The sequence below is a fragment of the Thalassophryne amazonica genome, chromosome 1 (genome assembly GCF_902500255.1).
Source record: "Thalassophryne amazonica chromosome 1, fThaAma1.1, whole genome shotgun sequence".
NCBI lineage: Eukaryota > Metazoa > Chordata > Actinopteri > Batrachoidiformes > Batrachoididae > Thalassophryne > Thalassophryne amazonica.
This window is the reverse complement of record NC_047103.1, coordinates 76,366,951-76,392,271: the sequence shown is the minus strand read 5'-3', so window position 1 is coordinate 76,392,271 and position 25,321 is coordinate 76,366,951. Positions and strand designations below refer to the sequence as shown.

General features: G+C 38.9%; 1 protein-coding gene across 1 annotated transcript in view; it reads right to left on the bottom strand.

Annotated features, from left to right (window-relative positions):
* Positions 1-23,122, bottom strand: part of pfkpa (phosphofructokinase, platelet a) — a 138,406-nt gene extending 115,284 nt beyond the window's left edge. The window contains 1 exon segment of the mRNA XM_034171886.1: positions 22,857-23,122. Within this exon segment, the coding sequence (XP_034027777.1) occupies positions 22,857-22,950 (94 nt within the window). The 5' untranslated portion in view covers positions 22,951-23,122.
* Positions 23,123-25,321: the final 2,199 nt, after the last annotated feature.

Below are 25,321 nucleotides of genomic sequence, written 5' to 3'. Positions count from 1 at the left end.
TCATTCAGTTGTTTCATTTTGTAGAAAAAAAGCAGATCACAGACATGACACAAAACTAAAGTCATTTCAAATGGCAACTTTCTGGCTTTAAGAAACACTATAAGAAAACAAGAAAAAAAAAATTGTGGCAGTCAGTAACGGTTCCTTTTTTAGACCAAGCAGAGGGAAAAAAATATGGACTCACTCAATTCTGAGGAATAATTATGGAATCACCCTGTAAATTTTCATCCCCAAAACTAACACCTGCATCACATCAGATCTGCTCGTTAGTCTGCATCTAAAAAGGAGTGATCACACCTTGGAGAGCTGTTGCACCAAGTGGACTGACATGAATCATGGCTCCAGCACGAGAGATGTCAATTGAAATAAAGGAGATGATTATCAAACTCTTAAAAGAGGGTAAATCATCACGCAATGTTGCAAAAGATGTTGTTCACACTCAGCTGTGCCTAAACTCTGGACCAAATACAAACAACATCGGAAGGTTGTTAAAGGCAAACATACTGGTAGACCAAGGAAGACATCAAAGCGTCAAGACAGAAAACTTAAAGCAATATGTCTCAAAAATCGAAAATGCACAACAAAACAAATGAGGAATGAAAGGGAGGAAACTGGAGTCAACGTCTGTGACCGAACTGTAAGAAACCGCCTAAAGGAAATGGGATTTACATACAGAAAAGCTAAACGAAAGCCATCATTAACACCTAAACAGAAAAAAACAAGGTTACAATGAGCTAAGGAAAAGCAAATCGTGGACTGTGGATGACTGGATGAAAGTCATATTCAGTGATGAATCTCGAATCTGCATTGGGCAAGGTGATGATAATGGAACTTTTGTTTGGTGCCGTTCCAATGAGATTTATAAAGATGACTGCCTGAAGAGAACATGTAAATTTCCACAGTCACTGATGATATGGGGCTGCATGTCAGGTAAAGGCAATGGGGAAATGGCTGTCATTACATCATCAATAAATGCACAAGTTTATGTTGATGTTTTGGACACTTTTCTTATCCCATCAATTGAAAGGATGTTTGGGGATGATGAAATCATTTTTCAAGATGATAATGCATCTTGCCATAGAGCAAAAACTGTGAAAACATTCCTTGCAAAAAGACACATAGGGTCAATGTCATGGCCTGCAAATAGTCCGGATCTTAATCCAATTGAAAATCTTTGGTGGAAGTTGAAGAAAATGGTCCATGACAAGGCTCCAACCTGCAAAGCTGATCTGGGAACAGCAATCAGAGAAAGTTGGAGCCAGATTGATGAAGAGTACTGTTTTTCACTCATTAAGTCCATGCCTCAGAGACTGCAAGCTGTTATAACAGCCAGAGGTGGTGCAACAAAATACTAGTGATGTGTTGGAGCGTTCTTTTGTTTTTCATGATTCCATAATTTTTTCCTCAGAATTGAGTGATTCCATATTTTTTTCCCTCTGCTTGGTCTAAAAAAGGAACCATTACTGACTGCCACAACTTTTTTTCCTGATTTCTTACAGTGTTTCTTAAAGCCAGAAAGTTGCCATTTGAAATGACTTTAGTTTTGTGTCATGTCTGTGATCTGCTTTTTTTCTACAAAATTAAACAACTGAATGAACATCCTCCGAGGCCGGTGATTCCATAATTTTTGCCAGGGGTTGTAGTTCTGGAGGACATCACTGAAGAAATTAACAAACTGAAAATATGGTTGACTGAAACAAATTGTCATCAAACTTAAATAAAACAAAACTAATGTTATTTGGGAACTGCAGAACAAATGAGCAAGTACAAATACAGACAGATGGAGTGCAGGTTGAAAGGGTTAATAAAAATAAATTTCTTGGGGCAATAATAGATGAGAAAATTAGTTGGAAACCATACATCTAATATATACAAACCAAATTATCAAGAAGCATTTCAGTGTTAAAAAAAGTAAAACATGTTCTGGATCACAAATCACTCAGCATCTACACTGTTCCAGTGTCTTACCGGATTTCAATTACTGTGTAGAGATCTGAGGCAATAACTACATGAGGTTGATCAAATCACTAACGATCCTTCAAAAAAGGGCAATATGGGTCATTTGGCTATCAAGACCATACTCACTCACTTTTCTTAACGTCAAAAGTATTAAAATTAACAGACACTGTAAAATTCCAAACAGCACAGATCTTGTAGAAACCAAAAAAAAAAAAAAAATACGTAAAATGAATGTGTTTTCACAGGATACAGGAATGGAGGTCTAAGAGTCACTAGGTGTTCACAGGAAACAGTTATTTATTTCTATATTTATTGATTTATGTTCATTGTTAGTTGGTTTTATCTTTTCTGTTGTGTTTTAACAGGTTCTTTTTGGCTTGGGACTCTGGCAAGCGCGGTCGCATCTCCTCCTCTCTCCCTGTGCTTTTCTATCTCTTTTTCGATCCCTCTTACAGATCAATAAAGTTGTTTGAATCTTGAATCTTGTCTCTTCATCTAAAATTGTATTGTAGCATTATTAATTACTACTATTATTATTGTTTTGCTATTATTATTAATATGTAAACAAAAATAAATAATAAAAAACAAATGCACACAAACGTGCCGAGATGCTTAATGCTAACTTTAACATTGAAAATGCCATAGACATGCTAACACATTAGCATCACTCCCATTTTTAAGTTATAAAATACATTTATCAACTGTTTCAGAAGACCATAACAGGTCAGTTTAACATAAAAAGGTAAGTATTACTCACAGACATATGCTCTTTAGGGTTTAGCGAGGAAAAATTAAGATATAGGGCCAGTTCATTTTAGAATTGATTTTAAAATTTTAATGTTTGTTTTTAAAAGGTGACTAATGGCCTTGCACCTCCTTACCTGTCTGAAATTTTAACTCTACACACTTACAGTAGGTCATTACGGACATCTGGCCAGCATTACGTAGATGTTCTGGGGTGAAAAAATGGGGTGTTCTGGGGTGATCGTGTTTTGGCGGTACATGGCCCCAAACTGTAGAACAAGCTACCCCTCGACTTAGCACTTTTTAAATCTAAATTAAAGACTTATTTAAGTTGCTTTTAACACCTAGTGAGGAGGGTGACATGTTTTGTTTTTATGTGCTGTTTTAAATTTATTGTATGGTGTGTTTATTTTTGTGATCTGTGTTTTACGTTAAGCACTTTTGACACTATCTGTGCTATAAAGCGCTTTATAAATAAATGTTGACTGATTGATGATATATAGGCACTAAAAATGGAAAAAAGCTTGTCGTGTCTGTATTTTGAATGCTTATAGCAAAACTATGACACGGTCCACCAGAAAACAAATTAGATCAGTGAAAAGAGCAAGGCGAATGATATATGTACCAAATATGAAGTTGGTGCTGTGATGAAAACTATTTCATTCAAGCTGTTCAATATAGAAGGTTTTAAGACATGTGAAAATGCCAATCACAAGGTTACATCACATTCTACATTACCTTCCAATGGCAAAGTACATTGTTACTGCATGTTTTTTTTAATTTTGTTCTTTCAATTCATTTTCATTTATATAGCACCAAAACACAACAAAGCTGCCTAAAGGTACATCACACAAGTAAGGCCAAACCTTACCAACCCCTACAGCAAGTACACAGGTAACAGTGAGAAGGAAAAACTCCCCCTAATGATAATGAGGAAGAAACCTCAAGCAGACCAGACTCAAAACAATGACCCTCTGCTTGGGCCATTCTAACAATTACAAGGTTTTCCAAAGTTCTGCATAACTGAAGAAACAGAAAACAGGAAATCAAACATAATAATATAAAGAAAATGAGAAGTCCACGCAGGCATTAGCACCACTGGCAGGGGTCGTCCGACATTCCTCACGCCGTCAGTGGACCTGTTCCCGCGACAGGGTCACTTTTAAATGCAGACTGCACAATACAGCACCTGCTTCAGGCTTGTTATCTCACGATCAGTCCATTGTTCTGTCAAGAATACTCCCCCATCGAGCTGATCTCTGTAGCGCAAATCGAGTTACGTGTGATGAGCTGAGCTCCCTGTCATCTAATGACAATATTTTGCCTTAAAGACATGCAAGTCTTTACTTTTTTAAACTGAAGACAATTATTACTGTATTTTTATGTAAAGACAAAACCTATGTGGGTTTTCTTCGGTAGTGGAGCTTATCTCAACGGGTAACTGTGTGCCCTCAAGATGAGCTCCACATCGCAATTGTGAATGCGCACCTCACCCGTCGAACTGAGCTCACCCCCGAAGAAAAGCAGAAAATCCAGGCAAGTTTTGTCTTTACATAAAAATACAGTAATATGTCTTTTCAATTAAAAAAGTAAAGACTTGCATGTACATACAGTACAATGTCTTTAAAGCAGAATATTGTAATCAGATGACGGGGAACTCATTACAATGGGGAGATGCGCATGTGTAGTAAAGAGAGGTAGGTGAAATTTTAATACACCAGTAAGATGAAGGGCTCCTTAGTAAGACTCTGACCCTTTGTTCACAAGAAACAGCCACTGAAATCACTCAGATTATTCACACATGGCACTGCACTAACTCACACAAATGCAACCAGGTGAAATTTTAACTCACACACTTTAAAAAAAATGGTTGGATATGGGTCCTTGAATAAGCTTGTAATGGTGGTTGTATTCTACAACCCTAATTCCAATGAAGTTGAGATGTTGTGTAAAATGCAAATAAAAATAGAATACAATGATTCTGTTCTGTGGAATGATCTCCCTGCGTCAATAAAACAGTAAGATTCTGTGGAGACTTTCAAGTCCAGACTTAAGACACACTTATTTTCCCTTTCATATGGCTAGCATACTGGTAGAGTTTTGTTTTACGCTTTTTACTCTCTTAATTCATTTTATTAGTAAACGGAGTGTGTCGCGGCCTCAACTTTACCTAAATTCTGGGTCTTTTAGTGAAGCTTAGGGCTAGTGGCCGGCGATCACCTTAGTATGTCTTCTGTTTTTCTTGTTGATTAATGCTGGCAAATTATACAGCATTTTTTGTCTTTCTGATGCCTGATTCCATTTTTTCTGTTTAAGGTGCAGCTCCATCCAGAGATGGGAGTTGTATTTGTGTTGGCGACCCTCCTGTCCTGTGCACCAACAGCATTTCTTGAATATTCATCCGTGAATTGTTCTGTAATTTATGTTTGTAGCATGGCCCAAGCAGAGGGTCACCCCTTTGAGTCTGGTCTGCTTGAGGTTTCTTCCTCAGAGGGAGTTTTTCCTTACCACTGTTGCTCTGGGGGTTGGTAAGGTTAGACCTTACCTGTGTGACGCGCCTTGAGGCAACTCTGTTGTGATTTGGCACTATATAAATGAAAATAAATTGAAATTGAAAATTTGCAAATCCTCTTGAACCTATATTTAACTGAATACACCACAAAGACAAGATACTTAATGTTCAAACTGATAAACTTTGTTTTTGTGCAAATATTTACTCATTTTGAAATGGATGCCTGCAACACCTTTCAAAAAAACAAAAAAAACAAAAACGTGGACAGTGGTTTGTTTACCACTGTGTTACATCACAGGCCAGTCTAGTACCCGCACTCTTTTACTACGAAGCCACGCAGTTGTAACACATGTAGAATGTGGCTTGGCATTGTCTTGCTGAAATAAGCAGGGACGTCCCTGAACAAGACGTTGCTTGGATGGCAGCATGTGTTGCTCAGGTGTCCTCAGGAACTGCTGCAACCTGTTACCACATGTTACGATTAATGGCATGTGTTGCTGGCGAATTATCAGGAACCATTACGCACAGTCAAGAATAATGTTCCGCGCTATTGCTGCCATGTTGTGAATAAGGTGAATTGTCTCCACACACACACACACACACACACACCTGCTAAACAATTCAGATCACTCCAGTTTGCTCCTCAAAATCCACAGCAGCAGAACTTTGTGACTCCATGTTTAGCTAGGCTCTGTGCCATGGAGTGGCGCAGAGAGGAGGAGGAGACGGAGCGTGCCAGATATGTGGCTCCACGCGGCTCTCATCTCGCGCGTTTTTCCACACATCACACACAGCAGCAGCAGCAGGTGGAACACCTGCAGGAGCGCGCTGATGAGCATTGGAACAAAACATTTAGCCGACCTGGCATCACTGTCCTTCTTCAGCATACTGCAGCAATGAAACTGAATGCGGTGCAGCAGGATTTAATTGTGCGCACATCAGAGAAGAACGCTATCATGCTCTATTAAGGATCACTACTAATCAAGACAGATCAACACGCTCAGTTGCAACCTCCACGGCATGAGGCGAAATGAGGGTGGTGCGTGACATTCATGGATTCTTTTGTGAATTTTTTGACAGCCAAAAACATGCTCCAGGAAAATCACAAATATCATGCAGTATTAAGAAACCTATTCAGATGACACAATGATGCAAATATGACATTCTTAACACGTCCGGCCTATGTGTAAACACAGCATTAGACTTTGACAGAAACATTTAAAAAAGAACTTTGGTATTAAAAATATTACAACATAAATTATTTTTTTTGTCTATTATTCTTTTTCAATTTATTTTCATTTATATAGCGCCAAATCACAACAAAGTTGCCTCAAGGAGCTTCACACAAGTAAGGTCTAACCTTACTAGGGTTGAGCCGGATACTAGTTTCAGACGAGTATCTGGTACGGATAAAGCATTTTTGACGAGCACGAGCATGATCCGAATAAAACGCATCAATATCTGTGCTCGTGCTGAAGGAAAATTCTCATTGGCTAACTGACTGTCTTCGCGCCCTGTGATTGGCCAGTCACACACAGCGCCCATCCCTCCCTGCACAGACATGTCTCACTGCAGCTTCACACACACACACACACACACACACACACACACACACACACACACACACACACACACACACACACACACACACACACAGGATCTCTCCCTCTGTGCTTGGCTGGATTCTGCCTCACGTTTCTCTCTCAGTACTCCGTTTTCTTCAGCTTGCCTCTTTTTTGGTTTGTCTGATATTTAAAGTTACTTGTGAACTTGTTTCGTATCATATGTGGTGCTTTTGACAAGACAGAGCTGAAAACGACTCATGTCGTGTCGGTTACTGCCATTTTTCAACCAGCGTCTGTCAGCTAGTTCCTGACCTTTGTATGCCGCGCTCTGACTGGCTAGCCGTTGGCAGTAAGCTCTTTGATCATTGGGAACCGATCCAATATAACTTTTGGTCCTAGCCTTTTTGGATCCTTTTGGATCCAACATAACTTTCTGGTGCCAAGCATGCCAAAATACAGGTAAATGATGGACAGAAAGGCTAATCTGTGATAGGCTGTTGCAATCTGAGTGGAGAATATATATATATATATATATATATATATATATATATATATATATATATATATATATATATATATATATATATATATATTCTATTTCTACCTCATTTTCTTATTTCATTGTATTGTTAGAAGTATTATTATTATTGCTTATCCTTGCACACGCTGTTTGATGCACACTTTCCTCTACTCGCACCCATCTTGTGTGTTTTTTAAGAGCTGACGTAACGTGAATTTCTCCACTGTGAGATCAATAAAGTCTTATCTTACCTTATCTTAATATTGTTTAACTTTGTGTGGGAAAAAAATGGCAAGAATGTTAGGTAGTAAAAATAAAAAATTATTGAAAAAAAAAAATCACAGTTTGATCATAAAATTAAAAAAAGAAAGTTGTGGTGAGTATGACAACTCTTGTTCATGCATACTTAGTTCATAATTTCCAACAACACAATGTCAATTCTAAGACTGTTCTGTAATTCATTCATACACTTAAGAATATTCATGTTCTGAGTTCATTAAAAAAAAAAAAAAAAAAAAAAACTTGTTCTCCAAATAGTTCTCTTACTTTTGTGATCAAAAACATTGATTTGAATCTCAATTTTGAGGCTATTCTGTAAATAGTTTTCAAATAAACAATAAATATAGCAACTTCTTATCAATCCATATCAATTTCAAACTTAAAATAATCTACTGATTTAAGCCCCAGCCATTTTGGGTTAAACCACGCCCACTTCCGGTTTAGGCCTCAGCCACTATGAGTACAGATACGGATACAGATCATTTAGATGGTTGAACAGCTACAGATACAGATAGTGGTGTACTCGCTCATCCCTAAACCTTACCAACCCTCAGAGCAGAGGTCTCAAACCGGTTCCAGAAAGGGCCGAGAGGGTGCACGCTTTCTGTGCAACCACGCACTCCAGCAAGTGATTTCACTGATTAACATCACTTTGAGCAGGTGAAATCAGTTATTCAGTGAAATCATCTGCTAGAGTGGGTGGTTGCACAGAAAGCCTGCACCCTCTCGGCTCTTTCTGGAACCGGTTTGAGACCTCTGCCTCAGAACAAGCCCACAGGCAACAGTGTTAAGGAAAAACTCCTGAGGAAGAAACCTCAAGCAGACCAGCCTCTAAGGGGTGACCCTCTGCTTGGGCCATGGTACTGACAGAAATTACTAGGGGTGTCGGGGAAAAAAAAAAAAATCGATTCACGTCCGAATCGTGATTCTTATTTATTATGATTCTGAATCGATCCAAAATGTCCAAGAATCGATTTTAAAAAAGCATTTTTTTAAACATTTTCTTGCTTACTCGCTGCGTGTACTGTTTGTCAGGCAACGGCTTCCGTACTACAGCGTCCCCGCGGTGGGGGGGGTTGTCCGGCGTGCTTCAAACACTCATGAGCTGCCGAGTTCAGTGGCTGTAGCTTAGCATGGCGGACAAAAAGCTAATTCAGCCAGCACCGTCTTTGCTGAAGGCAAATGTTTGTGCGCATTTTGGATTTTATCATTTGCTGCATAAGAAGGTCAAGTACTTCGGAAACACTTCAAAGCCGCAAGCCCACATGCTACGCCATCACCTGGAGCTAAAAGAGGGGAGCAGCGGTCTCTACCGACTACTGACCAGCGCTTCGCTAAACTGCCAGCCAACTCCCAACAAGCAAAGCAGATAAGTAAATTTACATATAGAATCGCTTGATTAACCTTGTAAAGCTGCATTTTCTTAAACACAAACATTTTTTAAGTTCTCAGAGCTCTTTGAATCGAAAATCAATTCTGAATCGAATCGTCACCCCAAGAATCGGAATCGAATTGAATCGTGAGTTGTTGAACGATTCACATCCCTAGAAATTACAAAACAATTCACAAAATGAATATACAGTAAATGTTGCCGGTGCACAAGACAGGAGGGTTTCAGGAACAGATACCACACCCATCTCTGGATGGAGCTGCACCTGAAACAGAGAGAAAAGAAAAAAACAGAATCAGGCATCAGAAAGACAACAAATACAGTATAATTTGTAAGCATTAAGCAACAAGACCCAGAATTTAGATAAAGTTGAGGCTGCGGCTCGCTCCATTTCCTAATAAATTGAATTTAAAAGAGTAAAAAGCATAGTAACATACTTGTATGCTAGCCATAAGAAAGGGAAAATAGGTGTGTCTTAAGTCTGGACTTGAAAGTCTCGACAGAATCTGTCTGTTTTATTGATGCAGGGAGATCATTTCACAGAACAGGGGCATGACAAGAGAAAGCTCTGTGACCCGCAGACTTCCTCCAATCTAAAAGAGACAAACGCATGAATCAGGGTCTAAGCATCAGCCATAGACAGGATGGGACAAATCTTCACTATATTTCGCAGGTGAAAGAAAGCAGTCCTCGTAATATTTCTAATGTGGAGGTCAAAGGACAACGTAGGATCAAAATATTACCCCAAGGTTCCTCACTTTGATAGTGTGATGTATGACACACAAACCTAGGCTAAGAGTTAACTGGTCAAATTGATGCCAATGTCTCACTGGACCAAGAACCATCATTTCACTCTTATCAGAGTTTAAAAGTAGGAAGTTGCTAGACATCCAACTTTTCATTGATGCAAGGCAATCTTCTTCTACAGATTTTATGTGGATGAGATTACCAGCAGTTAACGGTATGTATAACTGAGTATCATCAGCATAGCAGTGAAAGGTAATCCCAAAATGCTGCAATATGTGCCCAAGGGGTGCTATATAAAGGGAGAAAAGCAGGGGGCCTAAGACAGACCCCTGTGGAAACCCAAATTTCATGTCACTAAGGTTAGAGGTCGTGTTACTGTACAAAACACAGTGAGAACGACTGGTCAGGTATGACGTCAACCATGCAAGGGCATTCCCAGTAATCTCAAAATGATTCTCCAGCCTAATGTGTAGGATATGATGATCCATGATATCAAACGCAGCACTGAGATCTAGGGCTGCAGCTATCAAATATTTTTGGAATCGAGTATTCTATCGATTAATCGAGTAATCGGATAAAAAAGTACTTTTGTATTTTTAAACAATATCAGTAGTGGCAGGGCTCTCCCTGAGCAATGACACAATGTTGCTGTGCCATCATGCAGATTTTTAAGTTTAGGATGTTCCCTCTCTCTTTTTTCCCAGGTAATTATTTTTTCACATTAAGTTTTGGAGTTTTGCCAAACCATAAGCCCAGGCGTTCTGTGAAATCTTCAGTCTGCGGACAGGACATTCTTTTTTTTCTTATTGCACATTTCTTTTGCACTTTTTATTACTGTGATTTATTCAGTGTTTAGTGTATATTTATACATGCCGTACAGAGCAGCTCAAACCCAAGTCAAATTCCTTGTTTTCTGTGGATACTTGGTGAATAACAAAGCCTTTGAAAAAACAGCTGTGGAGTACAACATTTCCACAACAGCTACACTGATAAATTAACTCAACAGCCTGTTGATAAAAACTCTTATCAAATCTGAAAAAAGGCTTCTTCTTTTTTTGAATAGTTAAACATGATTAATTTAAAGTGCGCTTCCTTTCGCTTCATCTGCAGAGGTGGAGAGCAGCCAGCGGAACAAACCACGTTTTAAAAAAAATATATATAAACACCCTGCTTCACTTAAATGCATAACAAGTCCGTTTCAGATGATCAACACAGACCTTTTCTCTTAAAAGGCTTTAGTTTACTCAGCATGTGGCTTTGTAAACTTGTAGCATCGCCTGCTACACTGATTAGCGCTTACATTAGTTATGGGCATGCTCTACGGTCTTCTTCTCGGTTTTTTGTGGGAGCGTTACAGTGCCACCTACAGGCCTGGCATATGTACTACAGCTTTAAACGAAGCTTCAAGGCAAAGAATTTGCCTCAAACATTTTTTGTAATGAAATTATTCAAATTACTCGATTAATCGTTTTAGTCCTACTGAGATCTAACAGCACCATAACCGTAGTGGGGTGATTCTCATGAAATAAGACTTACTAGGTAGCATGAAGCATTTTGACAAATAAAGTAAATGCTATCACAATTATAAGGATACAGTTATAAACATATCATTATAGGTTATGTTGCACATGATTTTAAGTGAACATCATTATAATATTTTTTGTTGTTTTTTTCACATTTAATAATATAATTCTCATTACCGCAACAAGTCCATTACTGAATTTAGGTTCTTCGAAATACTAATTTTAATACTTAATAAAAATAAACATGATAAACTTTCAGTGCATGTTATACTACAAATAGTTACAGTAAATAAACATGTGATATTTGGTATTCATTTGTTAAAAAAAAAAAGTGAAAATTTTAAGGAAAAGAACTTTGTCCACCACCAATTTTCTCATCCTCTGCAACAATTTTTAATGATCATTTAAGTCCACAAGGAACTTTTATAATCAAGGAATTCTGAGTGGGGGGGACATAATTTCCAGTGACACCCAAGATGGCCACCAGGTAAGCACCTCATTTTATTTCTCTCCAGATAAAATTTGAAAGTGCCTACACGACTTTTCATGTCTCATTACCGATATGCAAAGTTTTTAACATTTTAAAATTTAAAATTTTTAAAAACTCTTGATTAATATTTACCTCATCATGGTCTAAATATAAACAGCTAGGTAAAGTTTAGCTAGGCCTCATAGTGCCTTGAAAGAGGTCAGGAAAGTTCAAGGTCACTCATACTCCGCAACAGCATTATCATACACCGCAACACTTGAGGACAGGTTGCGGTAGAGAGAGTCACTGTTTCGGTAATGAGAAATAGATGTATACATATATAAACTTGTGTGTATTTCTGATATAACATGATATTTGTCTAAAACTCTTAATAAAAAAGTAAAAGGGAACACTAGTGACCACTGCTGGAGAGTCTGTAACTGCTATATATAGGTGATTCTTAGACTACGGGCACTTATTATGTCCTTTGATCATATTGTATGAAAAACAGAAAAAAGGGGAAATTTCACACTTTTATAGTTATCTTTACAATGAAAGTGTGTTAAGAAATTTGTTCTAGTAGTCTATGATGACTTTTTCACCTTTTTTCAGCATCATTATATGCAAATATTGCCGTTTTGTGCTTGTCCCACCCCCAGACTTTTGATCTTCAATGATAAAAATGAATGGTAAAGAAACGTTTTTTCTAATGTTTTAAAATATCTCTGAATAAAATAATCAAAACATAATTGGGGTATTCAATGTCATACAACTGTTGTGATTTTTTTAAACAAAATGTAGTTGTCCCACACTATTGCCATAATTTCCACCACAACACTAATGTCCCTTTAAACAGTTTGTATGAAAGATTGTTTGGGTAGTTTCTATGGAGATAAACAGTGACATCAGAGGACATGTATATAGCGCCAAATCACAACAAACAGTTGCCCCAAGGCGCTTTATATTGTAAGGCAATGGTGTGGTGGAAATTACATTTACAAGGCCAATAGTGCCCGTAGTTAAAGAATCACCCATATATATAGTTTTTACAAACTCTCCAGCAGTGGTCACTAGTGTTCCCTTTTTATGCAGCACTGGCATTAAATGTAATATAGTATCAGGAATTGATTATATATTATTATATATTATATTATGTTCTCCACTCAGATTGCAATAGCCAATCACAGATTAGCCTTTCTGTCCATCATTTACCTGTATTTTGGCACCAGAAAGTTATGTTGGATCCAAAGGGATCCAAAAAGGCTAGGACCAAAATTATATTGGATCTGTTCCCACTGACCAATAGCGTTAGAGCTTACTGCCAACAGCTAGCCAATCAGAGCACGGCATACAATTATTCATGAGATGACATCACTAATGACGTAGTGGAGGTCAGGAACTTGCTGACAGACGCTGGTTGAAAAAATGGCAACAAACATGTCAACAAAAGCAGAAAATCATCTGCCAGCGAGGTTTGCTGAGTTCACAGAGGAGGAACTGGTGGAAATATTGAACTCCAAGGATGCCAAAAACACTAAGAAGGTAGACAAGCATGCTACTGACGTTTTAGAAGCATTCATATGCTGTTCACAACAAAATAAATTGATCTAATTTACTTGACTCTTTGGTGTTTGCTTAATTTGGGATGGGGGTGGAGAACATAACAAATGATGTATGGCAAGTCGTCCAACATAGAGAAATATTGTATTCAGAAAAGTTATTATTTGTATAACAGCAGATGGCCCAACCTCTCAGTATAGAAACAAGACTTCATTCTATCTGGCCTCCACTGTGCCGTTCATGCATGGGTTTCAGTGGATAACATGGAATTTCAGAGGCATCACATGGAAAAGGTGCACCAGACGGCATTGGTGGGGCCTTAAAAAAACATGGCAGATAGAATCGTCTCATGTGAAACCAGCATTCCAGATGCTGATTCTCTATTTAACCAACTACAAAATAATTCATCTGTGACTCTCTACAAGGTGTCAGAGGAAAAAATTAAGGAGAGCAATGAATTGGTTCCTCCACAAATTAAAGCAGTTCAAAGAACCATGAACCATTACTATATATAAGTTTGATAAGTTAATAAGTTAATTTCCCTTTTAGGACATTCTCACAAATCATCTTTGCCTACTTACATTGCCCTCAACATCCCATTGTTATCTAGCGCAAGACTGATAGACTCCCTTTGGAGGGAGAAAGGGTCTGGTACTACAGTCGGGACACTAGGGACATAATTCCAGAACCACGTCCTGTCACCTCCTCTGCCCGCCATTTTTGTGTTTTGCCTGATATATGGGCAAAGCACAAAAGGCGTACATAAATGAATTGGCCTACTATTCCATTAAATCTATAGTTCTAAATAAAAAATGGGTTAAGATTCATTACTGTTCTATTTTACACTGAATGTTGTGTGTTTGTGATACACTGCAATTACTTGTTTACTTTTACTTAATTGTTGCATGTTGTGTGACTGACTCATTGTATGTTATACAACTGACTCATAATTGAATATACAACTAAATGAACTGAATGAATTAAATTAATTGAATGGAAATGTTTTTGTTTATAAAAATATATTCTATAAATAGTGCCATTGTGTGTTAAATATGAATCATTGCTGATCTATGAATGTGTTGCACTGAGTCTCATTTCCGAAACAGTGAATTTAATTTCCGAAACACTGTTGTCATTACCGCAATATGTGTTTATCTGCAAATTATTTAATAATTAGAAAATTGTTTATAGTTTGTAATTCTGTTGATACAATTTATAGGATTACTTATTTAATCCCTTTAACAAAAAACATTATATTTGTCAGTTTTCAAAGAAATAGCCTAAAAAACATGATATAAATCATTAGGTATGTTGCAGTAATGAGACAAATTATGATTTTATTCTTAATTTAGAAATATAACAAAGTAATCTTTCCTGAGGAATATATACATCTCGACATAAGTGTTAATAACCTACTTTAAAACTAACCAAAAATAAAAGTATGTAACAATATATTTGATGTGATTTCATGTTGCGGTAATGATATTTTTCTCTGCACTCAATATCTAAAATACATGTAATTTTATACAAAATTCCCAAAACAATGTCTAACAATAATGTTTTTAGTAAGTTCAGACATTAATCTTGGATGCTTAATTGGAAATTTGTCTTCAAATGTCTTTTGAAAATTTTGAAATTGGAATCCTTTTAAATCTGGATTTCGTGAGAATCACGCAGTGGTGTCTGAATCCATTGGAAGCAGAGGATCATTCACCACTTTAGAGCTGTCTCTGTGGAATGATATTTTCTAAAAGCAGACTGCAGTGGCTCAAAAAGATTATTCTCAGTAAGGTGGTCCATGAGCTGCCGTGAAACCACTCTTTCCAGAATTTTAGAGCAAAATGATAGATTTGATATCGGCCTATAGCTTTTCAATACATTAGGGACAAGATTAGATTTCTTAAGTTATGGTTTAATCACTGCAGATACAAAACATTTAGGAACAGATCCATAAGTTAATGAGAGATTAATCATTTCCAGCACAGTCAGCCCAAAAGTGGGCCACAGGTCCTTCAACAGTTTTGTTGGTATAGGATCAAATAAGCAGGTTGTGCTTTTTGCAAATGTTACAAGTTTCATCAGCAAGCCTAGTGAGAAACTATCAAATTCTGTAAATCTAGGTAATACCTCGGTAATGGCACCCACTTCAATAGCAGGGTGCAGTGGCTGGGTTAAGGCATGCTGGGATATGTTTAACCTACTGTCTTTGATTTTCTTCTCAAAGTAATCCAAGAAATCTTGTGCTGTAAAAGGACAGTGAACAGATGGTTGTCCATGTATAAGTGTTGCCACCGTGTTGAACAAGAACTTTGAGTTATTGGCTGAGTAATAGGTCCGCTTTGTAGCCAGTAGTGCATGCTTATAGTCTAAGATAGCATCACGCCACGCAAGGTGGAATACTTCTAATTTTGAACTACACCATTTCCATTCTAGACCTCTCGGCTTATGCTTGAGGTCACGCAAGTTACCACTGAACCAAGATGACTGTATTTTGAGGGGTGTGGTTTTAACAAAGGTACACAATCATGTCAAGTGTAGTTTTTAGCTCTGAGTTGAAACTACTCACAAGACTGTCTACTGATCGGGCATTTGCTAAACATGAAACTAAAATATCAGGCAGTCTAGCTTCGAGTTCAGTCGTAGTTGAGGAATTGATGCGCCGCCACAGTGATAAATACAGTTGCTGTTCCATAAAACACAACAGCAAAACTGTAAACCTAATAAGTGAGTGAGCAGAGACCACTGATGCAAGAGGCATGATGTCAATATTTGTGAGAGCAATACCACGTGCAAGAACCAAATCCTGGGTATTTCCACTGCATTGCTGAAATCCTAATGCATCCACAATTTCCATAAATGATTTGTAGAAGGGATCAGAAGGCTTATTTATACACTCAACAAAAATATAAACGCAACACTTTTGGTTTTGCTCCCATTTTGTATGAGATGAACTCAAAGATCTAAAGCTTTTTCCACATACACAATATCACCATTTCCCTCAAATATTGTTCACAAACCAGTCTAAATCTGTGATAGTGATCACTTCTCCTTTGCTGAGATAATCCATCCCACCTCACAGGTGTGCCATATCAAGATGCTGATTAGACACCATGATTAGTGCACAGGTGTGCCTTAGACTGCCCACAATAAAAGGCCACTCTGAAAGGTGCAGTTTTATCACAGAGCACAATGCCACAGATGTCGCAAGATTTGAGGGAGCGTGCAATTGGCATGCTGACAGCAGGAATGTCAATCAGAGCTGTTGCTCGTGTATTGAATGTTCATTTCTCTACCATAAGCCGTCTCCAAAGGCGTTTCAGAGAATTTGGCAGTACATCCAACCAGCCTCACAACCACAGACCACGTGTAACCACACCAGCCCAGGACCTCCACATCCAGCATGTTCACCTCCAAGATCGTCTGAGATCAGCCACTCAGACAGCTGCTGAAACAATCGGTTTGCATAACCAAAGAATTTCTGCACAAACTGTCAGAAGCCGTCTGAGGGAAGCTCATCTGCATGCTCGTCGTCCTCATCGGGGTCTCGACCTGACTCCAGTTCATCGTCGTAACCGACTTGAGTGGGCAAATGCTCACATTCGCTGGCGTTTGGCACGTTGGAGAGGTGTTCTCTTCACGGATGAATCCCGGTTCACACTGTCCAGGACAGATGGCAGACAGCGTGTGTGGCGTCGCGTGGGTGAGCGGTTTTCTGATGTCAATGTTGTGGATCGAGTGGCCCATGGTGGCGGTGGGGTTATGGTATGGGCAGGCATGTGTTATGGACGAAGAACACAGGTGCATTTTATTGATGGCATTTTGAATGCACAGAGATACCGTGATGAGATCCTGAGGCCCATTGTTGTGCCATACATCCAAGAACATCACCTCATGTTGCAGCAGGATAATGCACGGCCCCATGTTGCAAGGATCTGTACACAATTCTTGGAAGCTGAAAATGTCCCAGTTCTTGCATGGCCGGCATACTCACCGGACATGTCACCCATTGAGCATGTTTGGGATGCTCTGGACCGGTGTATACGACAGCGTGTACCAGTTCCTGCCAATATCCAGCAACTTCGCACAGCCATTGAAGAGGAGTGGACCCACATTCCACAGGCCACAATTGACAACCTGATCAACTCTATGCGAAGGAGATGTGTTGCACTGCATGAGGCAAATGGTGGTCACACCAGATACTGACTGGTATCCCCCCCCCAATAAAACAAAACTGCACCTTTCAGAGTGGCCTTTTATTGTGGACAGTCTAAAGCACACCTGTGCACTAATCATGGTGTCTAATCAGCATCTTGATATGGCACACCTGTGAGGTGGGATGGATTATCTCAGCAAAGGAGAAGTGCTCACTATCACAGATTTAGACTGGTTTGTGAACAATATTTGAGGGAAATGGTGATATTGTGTATGTGGAAAAAGTTTTAGATCATTGAGTTCATCTCATACAAAATGGGAGCAAAACCAAAAGTGTTGCGTTTATATTTTTGTTGAGTGTATGAATGTTAAAGTCACCAATAATCAGAATGTTATCTGCACTAGTTGACAAGTTAGAGATGAACGCACCAAATTCATCTAAGAATTAAGAATATGGGCCAGGGGGCCTATATACAGTGACAAAATAATACGGTTGATTTTTATTCTTCTGACCTTGGCAATACATTGCATCATGGGCAAAGCGGAGAATCAGATGCTCAAACAAGTTATATTTGTGGCAGGCCTCATTTAAGGACAGGACAGCTGCAGGTTTAAGCCAGGTTACATATAACCCAATCATATCTAAGTGATGACCCATAATTAGATCATTAATCAACAATGATTTTGAGGACAGTGATCTTATGTTAATGAGACCCAGACTAAGGACCTCAGTGGGTTGACAATTGGACTGTTTGGATTTTGGGGTGGTTCCAGAGTAGCATATTTAAGATGCCTGGAAGTAGGTTTAGGTTTGAGACATTCTGTTCTGGCTGGAACAGCCAATGGGCCATCTTCAATTTCAACGTAGCAATGAGTATTGAGTTTGCAAAGCATATCCCTCTATGATTTTTATGGACACATCTAGGGAAGCAGGCCACAGTCTCAGCTTGTTGAATTTCCCTCCCTGGCAGATAAACTGCACTGCATTATCGCCATAGTGGATTTTCTGCACTAATTTCCAGCTAAGCTAATGGATTCCACAACCCACATTTGTAGGGATGGGTATCGAGAACCGGTTCCTTTCGGGTATCGTTAAGAAATGATTCGATCCACCGACATCAATAAGCTTTGTGCTTAACGATTCTGTTATCGGTCCTTCAGGCCGTTGTTTTGGCGGGTGTTTGTCAGGAAAATGATAATTTCTCTACATTGATTACAGACCCTGCAGCGGGTCCTTAATCAACTTTTCTGCAGCACGGCTTTGCTTTGAACCTTGAACCAATCGAAGCAGTGGTTCGTAGATTGAAGCAATGCTTCAATCGATTGCTTCGTTTATTTCTTTCTTTAGCTTAATTTTCCCCCGCTAAAACCCTAAAGAGCATACGTCTGTGAGTATTATTTACCTTTTCTATGTTAAACCGACCTGTTATGGTCTTCTGAAACAGTTGATGGATGTATTTTATAACTTAAAAACGGGAGCGATGCTAACGCGTTAGCATGTCTATGGCATTTTCAATGTTAAAAGTTAGCATTTAGTAATTGCACCCGTCATCACATTCGGGTGCATTTGTTTTCAAATTGTAATATTCCTTAAATTTATTTTTGCTTATATATTAATAATCTAATGATTATTATATACAATTTTAGACAAAGAGACAAAAAGAACCTGAATAGGAACACAACAGAAAATATATAATAGCAACTAACAATGAACATAAATAAATACATATAGAAATACATACAGAAATAAAAAATAAGTGTCTCCTGTGAACACCTAGTGACTCTCACACCTCCATTTCATCCCTGTCTTATTTAAGTTTAATGACAGTTTGTTTCGGTCAAACCATATTTTCAGTTTGTTAATTTCTTCAGTGATTTCCTCCAGAACTATCTGCCAAGCTAGAAAACTGCTGCATCCTAGTAAGAGCAGAATACTACTGGAATGAATGTGAATAAGGAAAGTTGTATTTTTTTTTTTTCTCACCTAAATGGATACTCCAGTTTATCATCTGGAATAGTCCCAGATTGCATTTCAGAGCTTCTAGAATTGAAACATTTTCGTGCAGTGGTGTTGGGGGGTAATTTTGGGTTTCAGCTTTTTTTGTTTTTTACCACTTTCATCCCTGAATATGAGTTGTGATTCACTTTTGTGCGGATTAAAGTTACTAACTGGGACTCCTGTTTCGTTGCGAGAAAGAAACGAGAATCGTCCTCCGTTCTGTTCACACAGCTCCAAACGTTGCGCAGCTCTCTGACAAGTCAAGATAGAACGATAGAATCCAGTCTGAATTAATAACTTCAAAGCGAAACACCGTTTTGTTATTTTTATTTATGTCCAGAGATCAAGGATACAGTGACTAATTTCATATTTATTTACTTTAAGACTCAATGAAATACATAGAAAACCTGTAAAGCCTACTTTTAGTACAAAATTCACGAGGTATCGATAAGGGAATCGATAAGGAATCGGATCGATTAGCAGAATCGATAATGGCATTGATAGATAAAATCTTATCAATACCCATCCCTACACATTTGTCATAAGCCTTGCGGGGTCTCTAATCACCTGCTCTGTATTCTTGCTTTCAGTGCATCTAAAATCACTCAAAATGAGTGAAAATAGGGCTTGCCAATAACGTTTTAGAGGTATAAAACCCTATAGCTTCAGAGGGCTCCGCTCCCTTGACCCCCGCCGGGGGCCCCTGGACCCTCGTCCGTAAGCCGCAATCACGTCTTTTACCCGACACTAAAATAGTTCTAGCTAGAACCCTGTTATAATTAAATCTAACACCATATGCAGGGGTGGTGACCAAATGGTTAGTACACTTCGTTTCACTGTGGAAGGTTACCAGTTCAAACCTCACCCCTGCTACATTTCTCCATGTAATGTGGAGCTGCGTCAGGAAGGGCATCCAGCGTAAAACTTGTGCCAGGTCAAGATGCAGATCCACCTCAGGTTTGTTGTGACGACCCCAAGTACAAACAAGGGAGCAGCTGAAGGGACATACTAGATAAATCTAATACCGTAAAAATCCAACTTGGGCTTTAAACGAATTGACCGTAATAAATATGTTTTAGCAGAAACACATATCATGTATTAATTATATATTCTTGGATCATAGGCTGAAGTGTGCATCTTTGTTTTGCAGTCAAATAGAAAAAAAAAAACTCTAGTCTGATTATTGACTGTTTATGATCAGCAAATGTCAATTATTACATGACAGCTAATATGGGCTTCATAGAAAACACTGCACTCATAAATAACACAATGTAGCAAGTGACATGCTCAATATAATTAATATGACTTTTTTTCTTCTCATTTATTTGTAAAGGGACCATGTACAATAAAAGCATAACTGTTTCCATCTGATGCACTGTACCAGGATTAGCTTAAAGCTAACTGACATCTGCAGTCCCTTGGCAAGTCACAAAGTCCCCTGGAAGGTCACAATGCCTAAAACGATTGATATGATTTTGGATTTAAATAATATAACTGTCAGTTTGGTTCATAACTAAACATTATTATTATGTACAGCCAAAAGGCCTATGGGTTGTTACACATACAGCTAATATTTTTTAGAAAACAAAAATCACACTAACAACATTATTTGTATGCCTATATAATTGTTTATGTTTTTATTATCATCATCATTTGCTAAAGTATTGTGTAGTGTACCCTATATAACGTAATTTTTTTTTAGGTGTAGTCATTTATAAGCTCTGCTTCAGACTATCCCTTTCAGTATTACCAGCCATTTATAATCATATTCAATTTTGTACTATCACTTTGTATCAATCTGAATAAAGTGATTGAAATGAAAAATTTAACTGATTTATCTTCTGAAAGGATGCCACATGATATAAAGTTTCATAGTTTCATTTTTTCTGTGATGTTACTTTGCAAACATTATATTGTCATTTTGGAGACAAACAGCTGACTCCTGATATTTTTCAGAAACAATCCCTGATTTAAATCGCTAGATTATATTTCTCCTTCTTTATCATCGGTTCTAAGCGCTCCACACATGGCAAATAGGCATATATGCCTAATCTATGTATGTATACATGTAAGTTTCTCTTACTCAGGTGACTTTAGCATGGCAGAATAAACAGTAAAATCAACAAAGTAAGTGCATGAGTTGTTCATTAGTTCAATATGGGTTGCCACGGAGTCATGTCATTTCCGGCGAAGTGGCCAATTCAAAGGCAAGAATTCGTACTTCGTACCGATGAAAACAAGCTCAGGCTGCATTGACTACTGAAATCAGCCCGTTTTGTTTTGTTTGTAACTTGCTTCTGTCAGCCAGCTGACAGCTCTCATTGCCTAAAACGATGAGATTTATACACCAAGCTGACCTAAAATAAACCAATGTACATTAAATTTACTTTATTGATGAGTATGACCCCTCTGAAAAGTGACCAAATTACATGAAAATTCAGTAAGGTATATCTTATATATTATATTCCAATTCTAGGGTGGAACTATGCCAGTATGCAAAGGTATATCTAAATATCTAAAAAGGAAGAGTAAAATAGGAGAGAAGAAAAGAGTAGAGTAGAGCCAATTCGGTGCCTGGTCTTGAGAACCAGGGATGGTGTATTTGTATTGAGGTCAGCGAAAATGGCCACCAGGGGAAGCTCGGGGTAAAGTCCGCTGCAACACATTTTGTATCCTGTTCCTGTGGTTTGCTCCATTAATGATCAAAAATTAATTTATAGTGACATGAAATATCCATAGTCGTAAAGAAATTCACGTTTTGCGAGATGTGGGTTCACGTTTCGTGAGATATTTTTGCAGTATTCACAATTTGCAGCAGAGTCCCGTTTTGGGAGTTAATAGCGCACTCATCAACATCTCCTCTAGGCTCCACCCCTGCATATAAAACACTGAGGATGTGCGACAGAAAGAAAGAAGCTGGTGGCCACATGATTTTCTGTTTCCTTTGTTCCTGACCCAACATGCCTGAAAATGAGCCGCTGCAGGGATGTATGCTGCGGCTCACGTACACAGGATGCAGTCAACACTAGGCCAAACGGCAACCACCGCTCATTAAAATACTACTGCGTCGCATTACCGTTTCTGCCCGGCATCTGTACTATGTGTTAATAGAATTTATATATATATATATATATATATATATATATATATATATATTGCCACCAACACACACATTCTATTGTTCCGTAATGAGAAAGCAGGATGTGTCGACCTTGAGACCTCCGTCACTGTGACCGCGCGAGCCCGTAAAAATCAATGAGTGGATGATGCTGTTAGCAGGTTAGCCTGCTAGCCTTGCTATTTGATAAGACGTCATTTAAAAAGGTGCGCTGCTTTGAATAATGTATTAAAAACGTAGCATTATACAACCTGTGTGTTCGCCCCCTGCAGGGCTTCCACACTCGTACAAACTTACACTTTTTTTCTTTTTCTTTTACCTTGCGCATCTCCGCCGCTCGTCAGCACTGCGATGGCTTTCCCCGAACCCGACAGGTTCTCGAAAAACATTTTCTTGCTGTCTGACTGCGCCATTTTTAAGGCGTTTTGCAGTGTGTTTCCGGAAGTCCCTTGTCAATATATAACGGTACAGACTCGTAATAATATAAATCAGTGCTGAAATGCTGAAAGACGATTACTTTACACCGGCTACACTCTCCTCCTGGATTTACATCTATTCGTCGTCGATGCGCACAGACCCGGATCGTGAACAGAGATTGGCATTGCTGTAAGCCAATCAGGTGTCAGTTCGTCACTCCTGCCACTGTTTTGTAAGGAAAAAGTAAATTCATAAATGGAAACATGGGCGTAGCCGAAATCGGATTCAGGAGGCTGAACCAGACGGGGGCCGTAAGAAGCGGTCTTACATAATGCGTCCCTCAAACTAGAAGTGATTAGCTGGAACAAATCCCAACGAGGAAGTCATTAAATGCTAGCAAGCCGACACAGAAATTCTTTGAAAATTTTTTTTAACTTTTTAAAAATAACTTCTTTATTTTATTATTATTTTATTATTTTATTAGGGAAATTTAATATGCATGTAGCCAAGTAGTAATTTTATACAAATCCAAAATGTTCCAATCAATATTTTAAATAATTTAATGTAAAAAGAAGTCTGTCATTTTAATTTAAATTACCTATTTTCTGTAGCTTTATTTCATGCCCCCCCCGGGCCTATTTACTTGTTTTTTCCTGCATTTTGCATGTTGAAGTGATTGGTTGGTTGATTGTAGCTTATTGAAAAAAATAAAATAAAAAGACATCAAGCCAAAATAATGCAAGTTCTTTTTCTCACACTCAAAAATTACTGTGTCATCAGGATTTCTGATGCAAAGAAAATCATATTAGCCAACTGACAGACAGCACAACTTCATTTTTATGAGACAAAAATGAAATTTTCCTGTGCCTGTGTGGGGGGCGTCGGGGTTGCACCTGGGCTGGTCCTCTGGTGGTTCGTCCGGCTGTTCCTGTGGCCCTGGTGGGTGGCCTCCCTCGCCCCTGGGCCGTTCTGCTGTCCTGGCACTCCTTGTCTCCCCTGGGACTCTGCATCCTCAATCTCTTTCCATCAAGGTACGTGCACTCGCCCGTGTGGCTCCTGTCATGCCGAAGTGGTCCATGTCATATGGTAAGGTTCTGTACTTGGGTCTTGGCCCAACACACCAGCCACAGAAGTGACTGGATATTCAGGTCTCTGGGTCTCTACACATGGGGGGTCTGGTGTTCGTTGTCATCACCACAATTTGGTGATGATATATATATATATATATATATATCACATTAACTATTTAGGAACCACAGCCAGACCATCCACTTTCATGGGTCATAAGTATTTGGACAAATAAAAAATATATGTATTGTTCATTATTTTCTTCAGACACATCAGGAGATGGATACGTGGGCGTTTTCAAGTCACTAAATATGTTTACGAGGGCTGTCCATAAAGTATAGGTCCTTTTTATTTTTTTCAAAAACTATATGGATTTCATTCATATGTTTTTACGTCAGACATGCATGAACCCTCGTGCGCATGCGTGAGTTTTTCCAGGCCTGTTGGTGACGTCATTCGTCTGTGAGCACTCCTTGTGGGAGGAGTCGTCCAGCCCCTCGTCGGAATTCCTTTGTCTGAGAAGTTGCTGAGAGACTGGCGCTTTGTTTGATCAAAATTTTTTCTAAACCTGTGAGACACATCGAAGTGGACACGGTTCGAAAAATTAAGCTGGTTTTCAGTGAAAATTTTAATGGCTGATGAGAGATTTTGAGGTGATACTGTCGCTTTAAGGACTTCCAACACAGTGGGACGTCGCGCAGCGCTCCCAGGCGCCGTCGTCAGCCTGTTTCAAGCTGAAAACCTCCACATTTCAGGCTCTATTGATCCAGGACATCGTGAGAGAACAGAGAAGTTTCAGAAGAAGTCGGTTTCAGCATTTTATCCGGATATTCCACTGTTAAAGGAGATTTTTTTTTTAATGAAAGACGTGCGGACGGGTCCACGCGTCGGGACGCAGCCAGCGCGGTGCGGCGGCACAGGAAAAACACCTCCGTGTTGATAACCATTTGTAAAATCCAGGCGGCTTTTGATGGCTTTCAGTGGAGTGAGTATATGAGAAATTGTTTAACAGCTGGACATGTTCCAACTTGTCCTTAAGGCTTCCAACGAATGTGTTTTTCCTGTGGCGGAGCGTCGCGGCAGCTGCGAGTCTTTCATTAAAAAAATCTCCTTTAACAGTGGAATATCTGGATAAAATGCTGAAACCGACTTCTTCTGAAACTTCTCTGTTCTCTCACGACGTCCTGGATCAATAGAGCCTGAAATGTGGAGGTTTTCAGCTTGAAACAGGCTGACGACGGCGCCTGGGAGCGCTGCGCGACGTCCCACTGTGTTGGAAGTCCTTAAAGCGACAGTATC